The sequence below is a fragment of the Acanthochromis polyacanthus genome, chromosome 19 (assembly GCF_021347895.1).
Source record: "Acanthochromis polyacanthus isolate Apoly-LR-REF ecotype Palm Island chromosome 19, KAUST_Apoly_ChrSc, whole genome shotgun sequence".
Classification (NCBI taxonomy): Eukaryota; Metazoa; Chordata; class Actinopteri; family Pomacentridae; genus Acanthochromis; species Acanthochromis polyacanthus.
In genome coordinates this window covers 13,285,316-13,300,260 of record NC_067131.1, presented here as the reverse complement: position 1 = coordinate 13,300,260, position 14,945 = coordinate 13,285,316, and the positions used below count along the sequence as shown (strand labels likewise).

At 38.6% G+C, this 14,945-nt stretch overlaps 1 protein-coding gene and 1 pseudogene across 2 annotated transcripts; both read right to left on the bottom strand.

Moving 5' to 3' along the window:
• Window positions 1-117: 117 nt before the first annotated feature.
• On the bottom strand, window positions 118-9,370 carry prodh2 (proline dehydrogenase 2). 2 transcript variants are annotated; one of them, XM_051939566.1, is made up of 11 exons: window positions 8,745-9,370; window positions 8,134-8,565; window positions 7,736-7,926; window positions 6,194-6,320; window positions 5,152-5,223; window positions 4,967-5,047; window positions 4,690-4,845; window positions 3,943-4,109; window positions 3,135-3,245; window positions 1,294-1,382; window positions 118-653 (listed from the first exon to the last, which is right to left on the bottom strand). In XM_051939566.1, exons 2-11 carry the CDS (start codon window positions 8,359-8,361, stop codon window positions 472-474), a joined length of 1,404 nt encoding a protein of 467 aa, XP_051795526.1. In that variant the 5' UTR covers window positions 8,362-8,565; window positions 8,745-9,370; the 3' UTR covers window positions 118-471. The 2 variants fall into 2 exon arrangements, with proteins under 2 accessions (XP_051795526.1, XP_022074755.2); XM_022219063.2 differs by having other exon boundaries at window positions 4,702-4,845; window positions 8,745-9,338.
• Window positions 9,371-10,189: 819 nt separating this feature from the next.
• On the bottom strand, window positions 10,190-11,928 carry LOC127531110 (nicotinamide riboside kinase 2-like; annotated as a pseudogene).
• Between the last annotated feature and the right edge of the window lie 3,017 nt (window positions 11,929-14,945).

The following is a 14,945-nucleotide window of genomic DNA, read 5'->3' as shown; positions in this document are numbered from 1 at the left end:
AAAATTTGGACACCTTTTCATTCAATGGTTTTAAAAAAAATATTTTACACATTATAGATTAATACTGAAGACATTAAAATTGTAAAAGGATCAATCAGACAAAAAAGTGAAAACGGGTAGTCCACACATTTAGTTTATTCTAATAAAACATGAATAAATTGTTTTTATTGCACAGCAGGAATAGAGCATGTATTTAAAATGGCATCAAACTTAGCGAAACACATTGATCTCACTTGTTGAAACATTATTAGTTTACCCACAAATTAAATTAGATGAACAGTATAACAAGTTTTGTGCTTGTTTTACATTTACCACAGTTCTTCATTACACTGTTGGTTACATTAGAGCTTAAAGCGTACATGGATTTGACTTTCTTGTTCAGCAGGGTTCTCCTCATGGCTTCCTTTCCCACTGTTTCCTGAGCATTAAAATGAGTGTCAAGTGGCTCAGAGGAGTTTCATTGTAACTCTGTCATCTTCCCCCCGTCAGACTCCGCCTCATTCTGCGGTTCAGCTCCTGCCTCAGTAGGTCTCTCTCTTTCCTGATTCCCTGCAGCACTGTTCGGTTCTCCTGAGCCCGACGCACCAAGTAGGGCAGAGTGTCGTCCACCGAGCCGTACGGAACTGACTTGTACACAGTGTAGCCCTCCTTAGCTGAAATCAAACGGTCATTAATACCGATCAGCCCAAAGGCAAAATCGATCCAACGTCTGTCTGATTTTTGCCTTTGGACTGATGCCAACTAGCTGCTTTCGTGTACTCACTACCGACATCACCAAACATTTCCTAAAATCACAGTTTCAGGAAAATGCAAGCAGTTAAAGTTCATGTAGTGTTTTCCTTAAGGTGGATATTTGAGCGTTCAAATGTTTAATCGTGTTCATTTACCCTGTAAAACCCACTGTTGCAGAAATACATCAGTATTATTTTTTTCAAATTTTGTTTTCTATTATATATATATATATATATATATATATATGTGTGTGTGTGTGTGTGTGTATGTATATATAGTTTTTGCTCACTTTTTCTATATTTTTTATATTTTTTATTTTATTTTTTTATATTTGGGTTAATATATTATCATTATTTCTTTTTAAAATTAATTTATTTTGCTCTTTTTTCTATATTTGGGTTCACATGTTTTTGTGTGGGGTTTTTTGGCTCTTTTTTTTCTATATTTGGGTCAAACAGGGTTAAATGGAGATGTTGGCTGGTCAGAGCTGCTTTTCTACTACTTGCTGCGTAATGTTGAGCTGTAATTTAAGAGAATCTAAACGTGAAAAATGAGGCTCACCCAGTGTGAGGGAGACGTGGTCACACATTCCCAGCAGCTGGCCGAAACACACCGAGCCTCCATCTTTGTCGATCCCCAACTCTTCCATCCTGAACATCGCATGCACAGTATTTCCATCATAAATGACAACAAAACAGCTGCTCAACCCGATGCTGAAGTTGCAAGATATATATTTGCAACAATTAAAGACGTAGTGAACCAATTTAGTCGGCATTTCTCTCCTACAACATCATTGTTGGACTGATGATTGATAGTTTATTACAAAGAATGTAAAATGATTAAAACTGAAACAGCGATATGGTGGTTTTTATTCCACATACTGTCCTAGGACTGACACCTGCCTGACCCACAATGCAGCCTGATAGGCAACATTTTAGTTAATTGCACAAATTAATTTTATTTTCTCAAATAGATTCTGTGACTATGCTGTTAAAATGACATATCAATTTTACGGTAAAATGTGCAGTAGTGGAGAAAATAGTCCCATTATTCACTTAAAGTTTTGTAAAAGTATGCAGGTACTATCAGGAGAATGTACTGAAATTATTAAGAGGAAAAGTAGTCAATGCAGACTCCACCAAGCAACGCCGCAGAGTTATGTGAAGATCGGCGTACGTTTGTCCGTCTGTTATTCCATCTGTATGCAACATTACACAAAAGCAGACCAACGGATTTGGATAAAATTTTCAGGGAAGGTCAGAAATGACACAAGGACCACCTGATTAGATTTTGGCAGTGATGCAACTTATAGTCTGGATCCACAGATTTGTTAAAGATTTCTGCATCATTGAGAGATAGCGCTAGCCTAGCCGCGCTAGACCCATGCTCTGAAGACACAAGGGTCTAGGCACACTCGACAGGGAGGGAGGCGGGCTAAAAGGTTGTCTATCAAATAACTCTGCAGCAATTGGGTAGGTATACAACCAATCAGCACAAGGAATAGGCTCCTAGAGCACCGGAAATCAGAGGATGCGGTAGATCGGTGAAGCCTTATTTATTCAGTCAATGGGTGAAGCTCAAGTATATTACAGACATGTTAACAGAAAGATTATTCAGAGTCGGTGCTAATGGAGCTCAACGACTGTTGTCGTTTTTGTTGTCGACCCTGGCAGAGAATTGAATTCGTTGCCGTGGGTTGTCTAGCGTGGCTAGGCTAGTTGTTTCCGGTTGTTTCTGTCAGAATCGTTGCGCCTCTGTCGTCACTTAGTTACGCCCGCCTTCTGACTCTACACTTCATGGTGATTCGTCCGGCCAGTTTTAGGAGCATCCAACCTCGAGCCTTATGGAGGGTAACTCGACCCACCTTGGCACAGAATTAAATTCGTTGCCGTGGGTTGTCTAGCGTGGCTAGGCTAAGATAGCGCCACAGCGTCAATGTAACTATGACAACAAGTGAACGCTAGTCAGCTGCCTGCCTTTATTCTACTACAAATCCACCACAGTGGACTTATCGGGACTGATCCATTGGAAATGACACAAGAAACAATTGATTAAATTGTGGGGGTGTTTCCCAGTCCTATCAATTCCCGCCACCAGCTACATATTTAGGTCACGTGATTCAGCATCCGTACATAACGTACACATGCATAACACACGCCTGTGTTCAGTGCAAGGTCATTTTGTTTGTGGGTACATCTATATTGAATGGACATTTTCTATGCTGCCATGATTTCTGATCATCAATAACTACTAAAACAAATGCTGCATTTCTTTAACAATGCCACATGATGGAATGAACAGCCTTGGCAGAGCACTGTGCTCTCTGAGTACTTGTCTTGTATTTAAATAGCTATCTTGTTTCATTGAAATGTAAATGTCATTTTCTCTTTAATTGGTCTCACCGTTTGGCAGCTCGTCTCACTGACTCCTCGTTGTGAGTGGCGACTATGATCCTGTAGCCATCAGGTTTCTGCGATATGACTTCCAGCATCACATCCAGGGAGCCGTTATAGCTGCACACACACAAGGACATATTTTTTAAAAAGTGTCAAGAGTCAAGTTTACTGTCAGAGAAGAGCTGTGATTTCAAAAAGATGTTTACTGTGTGCAAAAGGAATTTATGTCACAGCAAAACTGGGTTAAGTTTTACATCAGAGCACATTTTATAACTGAACAGTTTATAGATTTTCACAGTTTTGTTAAATTATGAATAACAAAGAGTAAAAGCACAGGCCAAAGTAACAGGCCAATAAATGGAATTAAGATCTACAAATAATTTCTGTTTTGCAGTTGATTTTTCTCACGTTTTAACGGCATTTTAACTTTACTATTTCGAACGACTAAAACTTTTACCTTTTACTTTACTATTTGTGTACTAAAAGGACTTTTTCATGTTGATTTTTTTCCAAATATTTTTCATACAAATTGTAATAAATTCATAGTTCATTCTGTTATTCTTCAGGTGACAATTGAACCAGTTATCATTACATACGCCTGTATTTTAAGTTGGTTACTACTGCATCTGTGATATTTTTTAGTTTTTTGATGTTTATTTTTTAGTTAAATTGCAATAGATAAATAATTAAATTAGTAAAAACTAGCATATGCTGAATTTGGGGTACATACAGTGCAGTACAGTTTTTAACATATATTTTTTCTGACACCAAGTGTGTGTGTTTTTTTGCTAATTGTTTAACAATTTGTACTCACCTGTCATTGGTGTCATTCCAGGACTTGTGAATGGGATCTGTACGACCTTCTTTCTCTGCAAGCTTCCTCTCTTTGTCCATGTAGGCTCCTCGGACCAACTTGATGCCCAAACAGAAGCCTTGATTCTTGGACAGACGTAGAGCCTCTAACAGGAGAGACCTGGACTCCTGAAGGACAAACACACAGAGGTGAACGTCTGATCCTGTCTGCTGTTAACCCTCCTGTGGTCCTCATTTACAGGTACCAGAAAATATTCTTTCCTTGTCTGAAAAAAATCCAAAAATTCAGCAAAAAAAAATTCCCTTTCAGGAAGAAGTTTCCAATAATTCCTTAAGTTTCCCTAAAAAGTTTTTTTTTAAATCCCTCCATTTTGGCAAGAAAATTCTTGTGAATATTTTCAAAAAATGAGTAAAAATCTTCCCAAAAAAACTCCTAAAAATATCTAAAGTGATTACATATACATCAGTAAAACTTCTTTTATTTTCACAAAAAATATTTTTTGTGAATGTTCTTAAGAAACATTTTTAACATTTCTTTTTTTCCACCAAAAAATGTTCAAAAATTTCCCAAAAATGTTGAAAATGTGGACATCAGAAGTTTCACTGTGAAAATATATATTTTTTCCCACATTTTCAAACTTTAAAACGAGTCAATTTGACCCGCAGGACGACAAGAGAGTTAACAAACTGCAGCATTAAGAGCAAACACCTAAAAACGTTCTCATGTTTGCAAAAATGAAACAGAAACCCGAGTGATTGCCTTCAGGTAGCATTGATACGTGTTCCAAATCCAGGCACTGTCTTTGTTAAACTTCTTCATCATCGCCATGGTGACCAGGGAGAGGGCGGGGTTCATGTAGGTGTACTCTGCATCCACCAGGACTCTGACTTTGTTCACGCTGGCCTGGAAACAACCAATCTTTGTGATGAATTCACAACTGAACCTTGATTAAAACTAGCTAGAGTGAACTCAAAGTTGATGCTCCCATGCAGCATAAACACCCAGTCGCCCTTCACATCTGTACCTCTGATATTTTGTTGAGTCTCTTTAGGCCACACAGAAAGTGAGCAGCTTCTTTCTCATCCAAACCAGGAAAGGTGACCATCTGAAAGAGGCAGTGTCAGGAAAACGTTGTTTATCACTAATATAAAATCCCAATTAGCATCATGAACACCACAAGGAGTACATGTTGGTGGATCGTGGACTCACCTCTCCATCCATCGCTCTGATGAGGAGATCCAGATCATAGGGTTGTTGTGCAATGAGGGTTGTGAGTTTAACCTTTGACATAAGTATAAAAAGTACTCAGATTTAGTATTTCAGCGAAAGTAAAAAGTGTAGAAATACTTTACATTAAGTAAAAGTGCTACATTTATATTTTAACTTCAGTAAAAGCACAAAATTAAGAAAAAATACCATACAAATATACTCAAAGTACCAAAAGTAAAAGGACTAATTGCTTAAACGACGTATATTCTATTATTTTAGTTACAATCACTGATGTATTTATCACTTTAATTTTGCAGGGTAGTTTGTAAAATTTCATCTTGGGGAATATTACTCTTCATTTTAATAATAAGTTGTTTCGGTGGAACTTTCCAACATAAATTGCCATTTATTTGTTGATCATATTTTGTGTTATTAAACTGAAGTAACAGGAAGCGATTTAGGTTATCAAATAAATGTAGTAGAGTAAAAAGTAGTGAAATATTAGCCTTTGAGTTGTAGTTGGGTGGGTGTATAAAGTAGCAGAAAATGGACATACTCCATACCCCAAAATTGCACTAATGTACAGTACTTGAATAAACGTACTTATTTATTCTACACCACTAGACACAAGCAGTGAGAGCAAATGTACAGTGTCAGCTTTGAATCCAAAGAGCGGTGGGTGGGTGTTAGGAAGAAGGTTCTAGAACAACCTGGACCAGCTGTGGACAAATCAAACACTACAATGTGTACTCTTATCTCTCTTTCCCACATACTTAAACATCCAAACGCTGACACGCTGAGACCTCCGTCACCTGGAATTTGCACAAATGTGTGCCCTCATAACCAAAATGCTCATAAAACGAATCAGTTACTCTGGTATGTGTCACTGGAGCGTCCCCAAAATCATTATCAGAGGCTCAACTGTATTGATCATTTTAAAAAGTTAACCAAAGTGCCATCTTTTCAGGTTCACTAAAAATGGCCTGGAAGTAAATTTCCGTCATTCACACTGTGCATGTTGTCTGTGAAGTGGAGTCCTTACACACAGCTCCGGGCTGAGCAGCGCCGTGATCTTCAGCTGCATCATCGGGTCTTTGCACCAGGCGTTGCTGTGGGACATTCGCACACATTCCAGCATGGCCTCCATGTTGTCGTCATATCGTTTCTCCCTGGTAGGTGATGAACACAAACAAGACACTGGGATGGACTTCACACTTTAGCACGTGCCCAAAAGAGATGCAGGTTGTTAAACTGTGAGTACGTATGAGGTCCTTTAACTTTCAGGCTTATGTGCTCTAAACTGTGGAAGTCTTTGCAACTGTGCATGGTGACAATAACAACAGTTTCACAAAATTATGAAAATATTTTAAACCTACAACTACAATGATTTACATTGGCATTCCTGATCAGCACATGAAGTCTGCATAGAGTGGTGCCTCTTTAACCCTGTAAAACCCACTGTTGCAAAAGTACATCAGTTTTATTTGTTGTGTGTGTATATATATATATATATATATATATATATATGTTTGTTTGTTTTAGCTTTTTTTTTTTTGGCTAATTTTGTTGTATTTGGCTCTTAAAGGGATAAAATGATCATCAAATTTGCAATAATATTATTACTAAATAAATCCACTAAGGCATGACCGATAGAATCTGGGAGAATCACACAATCGCACAAACGAACATACTATCAATATGTACTGGACTCCAGTTCATAGACACACATCGTAAACATTTTCCAGGAAATCAAGCTTGTGCTGTATTGCATTGAACAGCCTGGCGGCACATGGCTTCACCTGAACTTTTGCTAAAAACACAGTGCAGAATGTTTTTTTCTGCCAGAGGTGAGCTGCACCTCTAGCAGAAAGACAAGCCCAAGGCGTAAACAGCACATAGATATTTTAACAGTCTATGTTCCGGGGAATCTCTGTTATTCGTCTCCAGATAAACTCTCAAAGGAGCAGAAAGACAAATCTAAACTTGTCTTTCTTGCAGAACCACTTATGAAGATACATGGTGGATGCAAAGATCCCAGGAGGGTGTGTAAAGACATTAATGTGGGTATTAAGTGCACCTCAGCTGCTTTCTTCTTCCCTCATCAGCATCAAATTGGGATTTCGGATGTTTTCTGTTTTGTCAGGATTTTGGAAGTCTTTTTGTTTGGTGAACTGTCACACACTCGCACATTTACCTGTTTAGTTGTGGTACACATTTACCTGTCGAGCTGTGTGTCAGGACTCCAATTCACAGACAACATTCACAATGTTTTCCAGAAATTAACTTCCAGGCCATTTTTAATGACCTAAAATTAGGATTTCTGATGTTTCCTGTTTTGTCAGGATTTCGAAAGAGTCTTTTTGTTTGGTGAACTGTCACACACTCGCACATTTACCTGTTTAGTTGTGTGTGTTTTGTTGATTTCTCGTGTAGTTTGTTGTGTTTGCAGCTCACAGCATTAAAGTATAGAGAATGTTCTCAGCGGATGCAAACATTACAAGTAAAAGCTAAAATCAGAGGTAGCTAAAACCGATCCACATGATGGCAAAGTTTGAGAAAACCGCTTATGACATGTGAGTGGTACCCGGTGCTCTCTCCCAGGTCCTCCTCTATAGGAACAGCCAGCATGGGCCTCAAGCCCAGCGAGCTCATCTTCTCCATGGACTGAGAGATCTCACTCTCATTCTCTCCGGCCACAAACTGGGCATAGACGGTGGGTCGCAGCAGCAGAGAAAACCCCCTCCTGCCGAGGAGAGTACGAGCTACCGACATCAGCTGAGAGAGAAGAGAAGAAGAGGTGAAAAGGTAAACATTCTGTCATGCATTCAGACACACTGTTGCACCACAGTACCAACTATCAAAACAATCCATCAGGACAACATTCCTGTTAAACAAGTGACCCAGATTATCTCCTCTCCATTCAGAGCACAATTCATCTAATTCCCCTCCGTGTGATGATCATCAAACAAACTAGAATCTCACCTTTCCACAGTTGTTAACCAGCACTGGGAAGGAGCAGAGCCTAAAGACGCCCAGAGCCCGGAGCAGCTCACCCAGACTCTTCACCCTGAAGGCGCCGGAATCCTCGAAGGCCAGAGTCGCTGACAGAAGCTCAGGCTGCTTGACCGCTATAGTCCTAGAGGCCGCAGTACCCAGAAGCCTCAGCGACAGGAGGCGAGGTAGCGAGGGACGCAAATGTGAGCACAACATCCCCTCGAGAGACGTGGACCTATATGTTGAAGTGTGTGTCACGGCTCAGCTCGTAGGCGGCGTCTGATTGTTTAAGTGTTTGTATCACTCTTTTGTAATTTTGAGGTATGTCTGCTGAGAAGCAGCCGTGTGTGCGAGAGAAATATACAGCTGATCAGTCTGAGGAGTCAACTCAGATAAAAGATCATCCTCTCATGTCAGAACCTGTTGGAAAGTGATAAAGGCATGTCAGTACAGCTACCTGCCTTACTGCAGAATAGGATCAGAAGTTGCTGCAGAACAAGTGGCAGCATTTAGTGCGTTTCTGCTTCTCTCCGTTACTCCAAAAGTCATTTAAAAAAAAAAGCAGAAATATAGGAAAAAGTAGTTGAAATCCACCTTACCCTCCGTCCTGCGTGCAGCCCTCTCAGCATGGTGAAGAAGTGCAATATGAGGGTTTGAGTATGAACCAGTAAAATTCATCACATTTTGCTCCACGCTGGTTAATAAATGACTCTATTGGATTGAGTAAACATCAGGTTGACCGTTGGCATCAACCCACAAATGTTCCCCCGGTCTGAACTGAGATGAATGGATGTGAAAAGCTCCCTCATGTCAAGATAGTGTTTACGAAAGTGTTGAATCTGGCACTTTTTTTAAAGCCTACATTTGGCTGTAAAATGCAGTTCTGTCCTGTGAGCATGCATTTTGATGGGAGCCCCATTAAAGCGCGTCAAATACAAAGAGCAATACGCAGCTCACCGCATTTATGTTTTAGATAAAGTGATGCTTTTGTGATCTATTGATGGGATTTTTATGCATGTTTAGGTGTTTACTGTAATAGATTACTAACAGCAGTGTACAACTTTCATAAAGGCAATTAAATAATGTAACATCTGGAGTTATTTTGTAGCTAGTTGAAGAAAAAAAGGGTTTGCACAGCAGTTCATAAAGTACTGTTTGACGCCGCAACTTGATTTAGACCGCTAATAATGTTATTGATAACTCAACACTAATGCTGCAAGTTCAGAAAAGATATTTGCTTGATTTTGAAAGTATATTTATTAGTGTACACTTTCTCATACATTGCTACTTAGAAACAAATGTTACTGACGTGTAAAATTTTTTAAAAAATATATAAATATACATATATTTAAAAATGTTGAACAGATTTCTTCATTCTGCATTCTAAAAATTAAAGGGACATTGTTATTTATGGTATATGGATATAGAAGAGGAAAATGTTAGTAGGAGTGAGTAAATTCCATTAGCACACTGTAAAAATACAGGAAAACGTTGACAACTACAGCTTTTACTGTAATTTAACAGGAGAATTTGCTACATTGTAGAAACAATGGAAATATATTACAAATTCCAGAGAGCGAGGAGGGTTAACTTAAACATCTTTCCCAAAAAAGCCAAGCGAAGCAGCCAGGAGAGAAAATGATTAACTGCTGCCATCCCCGTCGTACGTCTCTGACCCGACAAGTTGAAAATCCACTCAGGTTTTTGCTTTGCTAGCACAGATAACAAACCAAGCATGGGCTGTTCACAAAATGATTGATGCTGCCGTTATCTGCACTGTAGCCCAGAACATGCAGAGTTTAACCTGCTTTTCATCTTCAAGACAAACCGGCCGAACGCTTCTGATCGATCAAGTTTAAGTGGGATCCTAGACATGAAGTCACCTGCAGCTACCAGTGCTGCTCGTACCCATAAGGAGGGACTTTTCCTGTTTGTTTCGGGGTAATGCTTTAATCAGTACCAGTGGTGGCACTGAAATAAGACTACATGTTTACAGTTCCACATCCTGATCTACTCTGTTTTTATTCTCTGTCCAGGAGGGGAACATAGAAGTGCTGCAGAACAACATGGCACATCGACTAAGCTCCAGTTTCTGCTGTTGCTGGTACGTTTTCGTAAGCGTCTGAGTCTTTGTGTGCAATCAGACACAGCAATTGCTTGTGTTTTCCCGCATTGCCACACAACGAAAGACGGCAGTCTCAGACCGTCACTCTCTTAAAATAATGGACGAAGTAATTTTTTCAGGTTTTTCAAAACACGAAAACTGAACCACATCACAGTAAACCTTGACCTAGGCAATTATACTGCAGCAGTAGAATCACATAATCTGTTCAACTAAAGATGGAGGTGATTTTACCAGAGGTGGGCAGTATCATGACGAGATGATATAGGCAAAAGAATCACTGTCGTTAAAAAAAAATGACATCAGCCATTAATTTAGGAAGGTGATAATATGTTAGCAATGTCTCTGATCAGGGGCGGATCCAGATTCATTTTAGTGGGGGGGCACACGGGGGTACAACGGATATTTTGGGAGGCCACCAAAAAGTTGTAAAAAAAATGAAAGCTGCAACCGACCTCTCGCTTTTAAAAAGTATTTTTCATGAGTTTTTTTTTCTGGCTCTTTAACCCAGTAGGAAAGCTCTATATGACCTTTTCATTTTGGACTGTTAACATTCAAATTATAATGGACTCGTTTCCTTATTTATGTGAATCACAGTATCATCAGCTGCAGCATCTGCCTGTTATGTAAAACTGGTAAGCTCAACGACAGTATCCTGAGGGCAATTAAGTGAGAAATATTGTGCAAGAACAGCACTATACACAAACCTGTTAATTTCCACTTCTTAGAACATTTACTGACAATTATCACACCTAAAATAAGAAATAATATTCTGTACTTTTAGCAACTAGTCCTCAGCTGTATACCATAAACATCACAGGGTTCTGTATGCTAATCAGTCTAAATCAAAATGATACTACCCAATACACAGTGAACAACAACAATCTGTACCCTTGATCTGTGGTAAAAAAAATTTAAATGTTCTGTGCAGTAATGTAAATTTTAAAATACAATAAAATACAGGAAGTAGCACTCTATACATTTAATAGTAAACCGAGAACAATAATAAACAGTAGCAATATTCCATATTCATAAGTCATTTAATAGTGCACAGCTCAGCAAACATCATAGTGTTCTGCATAGAAATCACAAAAAGCTGCTCTCAATAATCTTTCACAGTGAGCAGATGTTCTTGTGTTGCAGGTCCATGGTCCAGACGTGGCCATCGAACAGGCCGGGGGGGATCTGGCACCGTGGACTTCCTAGAGCACCTCCTCTTTTTGCATTCTTCATATGGGATGGAAATAAAGTAATGTTGGTTTAGCATGTCCGTCAAAGGCCTGTAGGTGTAAAGCAGGAAGCCCTCCACAATGAGGATGTGAGTCTCCTCCTCCTCCTTGTGGTCGGACTTTGGGACGATCTCTGTGTCCAGGGTGTTATTAACGCCATAAGACTTCTCAAACTTCCCCGGATTCTCCAGCCATGTGCAGATTCTACTCATCATGGCGTCCATGTCCAGAGCAGTGATGACATCGTACTGCTTAAAGCCATCTTCACCAACTTCAATCTGATCTTGGTGCTTGAAGAAGTCATCCTGATGGACCACGCAGCAGTTGGGCTGGTTCTTGATCAGGCGGTTGGTGAGGGTGGTTTTCCCTCCATTGGTTACTCCGCCGATGCCGATGATGTACTTCATGTTCTCAGATTGGTCAAAGCTCGGAAAAAGGGTCGGGAGTGATCAGACGTGGAAGAAAGCTGAAACAGCAGGAAATGTCATCTACTCCAGTCCTCCATGGCACTTGAGTTTAGTGAGTAAGGTAAGAGCAGAAAGGGAGCTGCCACTCGGACTTCCACCAAAAGAGGACCTCTTTGGGTTGTCACTGCTACACATACTGTCCTAGTTGAGGTTTTAGGTGGAATATTCCTTTTAACCAGCCCCTCAGGTCTCTTTGAGGATTTTGGATGGAATACTCGGTTAAAACAACATTCTAGGTGCATGTCCAGGGATTTTTGTTGGAATGTTCCTTTAAGGTGGATGTGTGAGGACCTTGTAGGTGGAATACTTCCTGAAACCAACATTTTAGGTCAACATTCAAAGATTTAAGGTGGAATGTTCCTTTAAACCAACCTCAATTTCATGTTTTGATCATTATCAAGTGAGAAACCTCAATCCAGATTCCTCATAATGACATTTGAGATTTATGCTGCTGTTATTTGTTAAGTCCAGACTAAATGACAGAAATCCACAACTGTAATTTTATTTCAGGACTCTGTTATTAAATGTCAAAACAATCCATGTGACTCTAAAAACTCAACAGCTTTACAAACTCTAAGTTTAAACTCTTCACAAGGATCCAAAAGAAGTTGGACTTCCACATGAGAGCTTTAATTATTCTTCATCTGCTTCCTGAAAAGTTTGGTCAATAAAAAAGACAAAAACTAATATTTTCAGCTGAACTAAAGACAGACTTTGTGATTTTTCTGCTCACATGCTGTGTTGTTGTTTGTTGTTTGTGTGTCGCTCCTCGGCGACCCGAGACAGCCGGTTGTAATGTTTTTTGAGCAACACACCATACTATGACGTTTTTACAGTGAAGCCAGTTTGACATGTTCAGGCGTTCTATGTGTGAAAACGATTTCAAGGTATCAGAAGGTGGTTTTCAACTTTCTCTGTTAACTTTCTGCTTCAACTTTAAACTAAATTTACTTCACTCAGCCAGCCTTCTGGACTTCCAGTAAGATGCGTTCCTATTGGCTGTCCAGGTGGCTGCTTGGTGTTATCAGGAACACCTGAGCAGCTCAGTGTCTTCCTGCTTTATGGCTGCAGTCAAACATTTCCTCTGCTTCTCTTCACTGAACCGGATTTGGTTCTGTTGCCTTAGTTTGTTCTTTAGGTGTTGGCTTGCAGCTTCCAGCAGTAAAATTGTCTTTAATGTGTTTCTTGGTGTTTTTTAGGGCTTTGTACTGGATAATTGTCTTGGTAAATGTGGTTCTTTAGTCACAGTTAGCACATGGTGCTAACATGTGCAGTGATTAGTGGATTTGGTGCAGCTGAGTTGTGTCTTTATCTTGGCTGTAGTGAGTCTTTAGAGGTTTTTGGTCAGACACATTCTGTATTCTTGTTTATGAACCAATGTTGGTTGTCCAGAAGGTAAGAGTTCCTGTCCTGATTCTCTGTTTAAAGAGGTTCTCTGGTAGGCTGCAGGAGACTTTAGCGTTTGGGTTGTGCTAGTTTGGTTTTTGTATGGTGTCATTTGGACGACTATCTTGAGGCCCCTCCATGTGGTTTAGTGAGGTTTTCTGTAACAGTTCTACAAAGCAACCAGCAGAAGAGACTTTGACAGTTTTGGGGAGTTCTGGAGACCAGACTTTAGAGCAGCAGAAACATTTGTCAGCAGTTTGAGCAGGAGAAGGTGAGCTTCAGAGTAGAAATGAGAAGGAAACCTTCTTGACCCGTGTGGTGAGGTCCTGTATGAAGAGTTTGAGCAGGTTGTGAAGAGTCTGTAGTTCTTTAGTCTGAAAGCACCAGAAGATTCGACTCATTAAAGGAGAAAACGGGAGATACTGTTGGTTCTTCTGTTGCTCCGGAGTTTCTTTAGACTGAATATCAAGTTTCTATTTTACATGATTTACTGTGTGAGCCCAAAGACTTCAATAAACTCTCTCATCCCCTGAACACAACACATTTTATTACCTTGTTAAATCATTTTTTAGTGTTTTTGAGTTTTAATAATAGTTTTAGCATATATTTTTTTTCTCTTTGCTTGTTTAGTTTTGTCATCTGTGTGAAAGGTGCTAAACAAATAAAGTTGAATTGATAAACTGAATAATTGACTAACTCATGATTGTGACAAAAGTATTTTTATTGTGATTTAAGGGTTTGTTTCATTTTTAAGGCTGGGGTTAAAATCTTGACAGAAAAAAAGATTAAAGAAATAAACTACACTAAAAAGCAATTTAAATCAAAGGAAAAAAACATGTAATACAATAAAACTTTTTAAAAGAAAATTAAACATTAAATACAATTAAATTATATAAAAGACAAAATATTTAATTAGATAATTGAACAGATGATACAAAACATGTAATTATGAAATTAACATTTTTTTAACAAAAATATTAAACATTGAAGACTAAATATTTTAGATAATTAGATTTTTAAAAATACAGTCAAACAAGAAGAATATTACACATTTAAAAAATACAAAACATTTAATTAAAAAATGAAATATTAATCTTAAAGACAAAACTTTAAATTGGAATTAAACAGAAAATACAATGAAGCATTTAGAAAAAATAAACAAAAGATGGTGAAACATTTAAAAAGAAAAACCTTAAAGATTTATTCTAAAAATTAAACATCGGGAAAGAAAAGGAAATTTTTCGAAAAGCCGATAAAACATTTGAAAAAACAACAATTAAACATTAAAAAGACAAAACATTTCAAAATCAAATCAGACATTAGAAAAGAATAAAAGGTGAGAAAAGAGCAAAACTAACAATTTAAGAAGAATCAAACTAAAGACAAAACATCTGAAAAGACACCAGTTAGGCTTTAGAAGATCAAATTAAACAGAAGAGACAATAAAATGATCAAAAAGAGCAAAAACAGATAAAGGTCTTAAAGCATTTTCTAGTCTTAAGTGTAAACATCAAGTTGTTTTTTCAAACATTTCCTCTTTCTATGCTCTTGGTTTGACAGTGGACAGATTTACTAAGAGCTCATTTCAGAAAACTG

Excerpts from the sequence above, each read along its gene's own strand:
- prodh2 (XM_051939566.1), bottom strand. The coding sequence starts at position 8,361 with ATGTTGTGCTCACATTTGCGTCCCTCGCTACCTCGCCTCCTGTCGCTG. Across the intron at positions 6,321-7,735 it reads GACCTGGGAGAGAGCACCGG|GGAGAAACGATATGACGACA; the intron begins GTACCACTCACA and ends ATCACCTACCAG. Across the intron at positions 654-1,293 it reads CCACGTCTCCCTCACACTGG|CTAAGGAGGGCTACACTGTG; the intron begins GTGAGCCTCATT and ends GTTTGATTTCAG.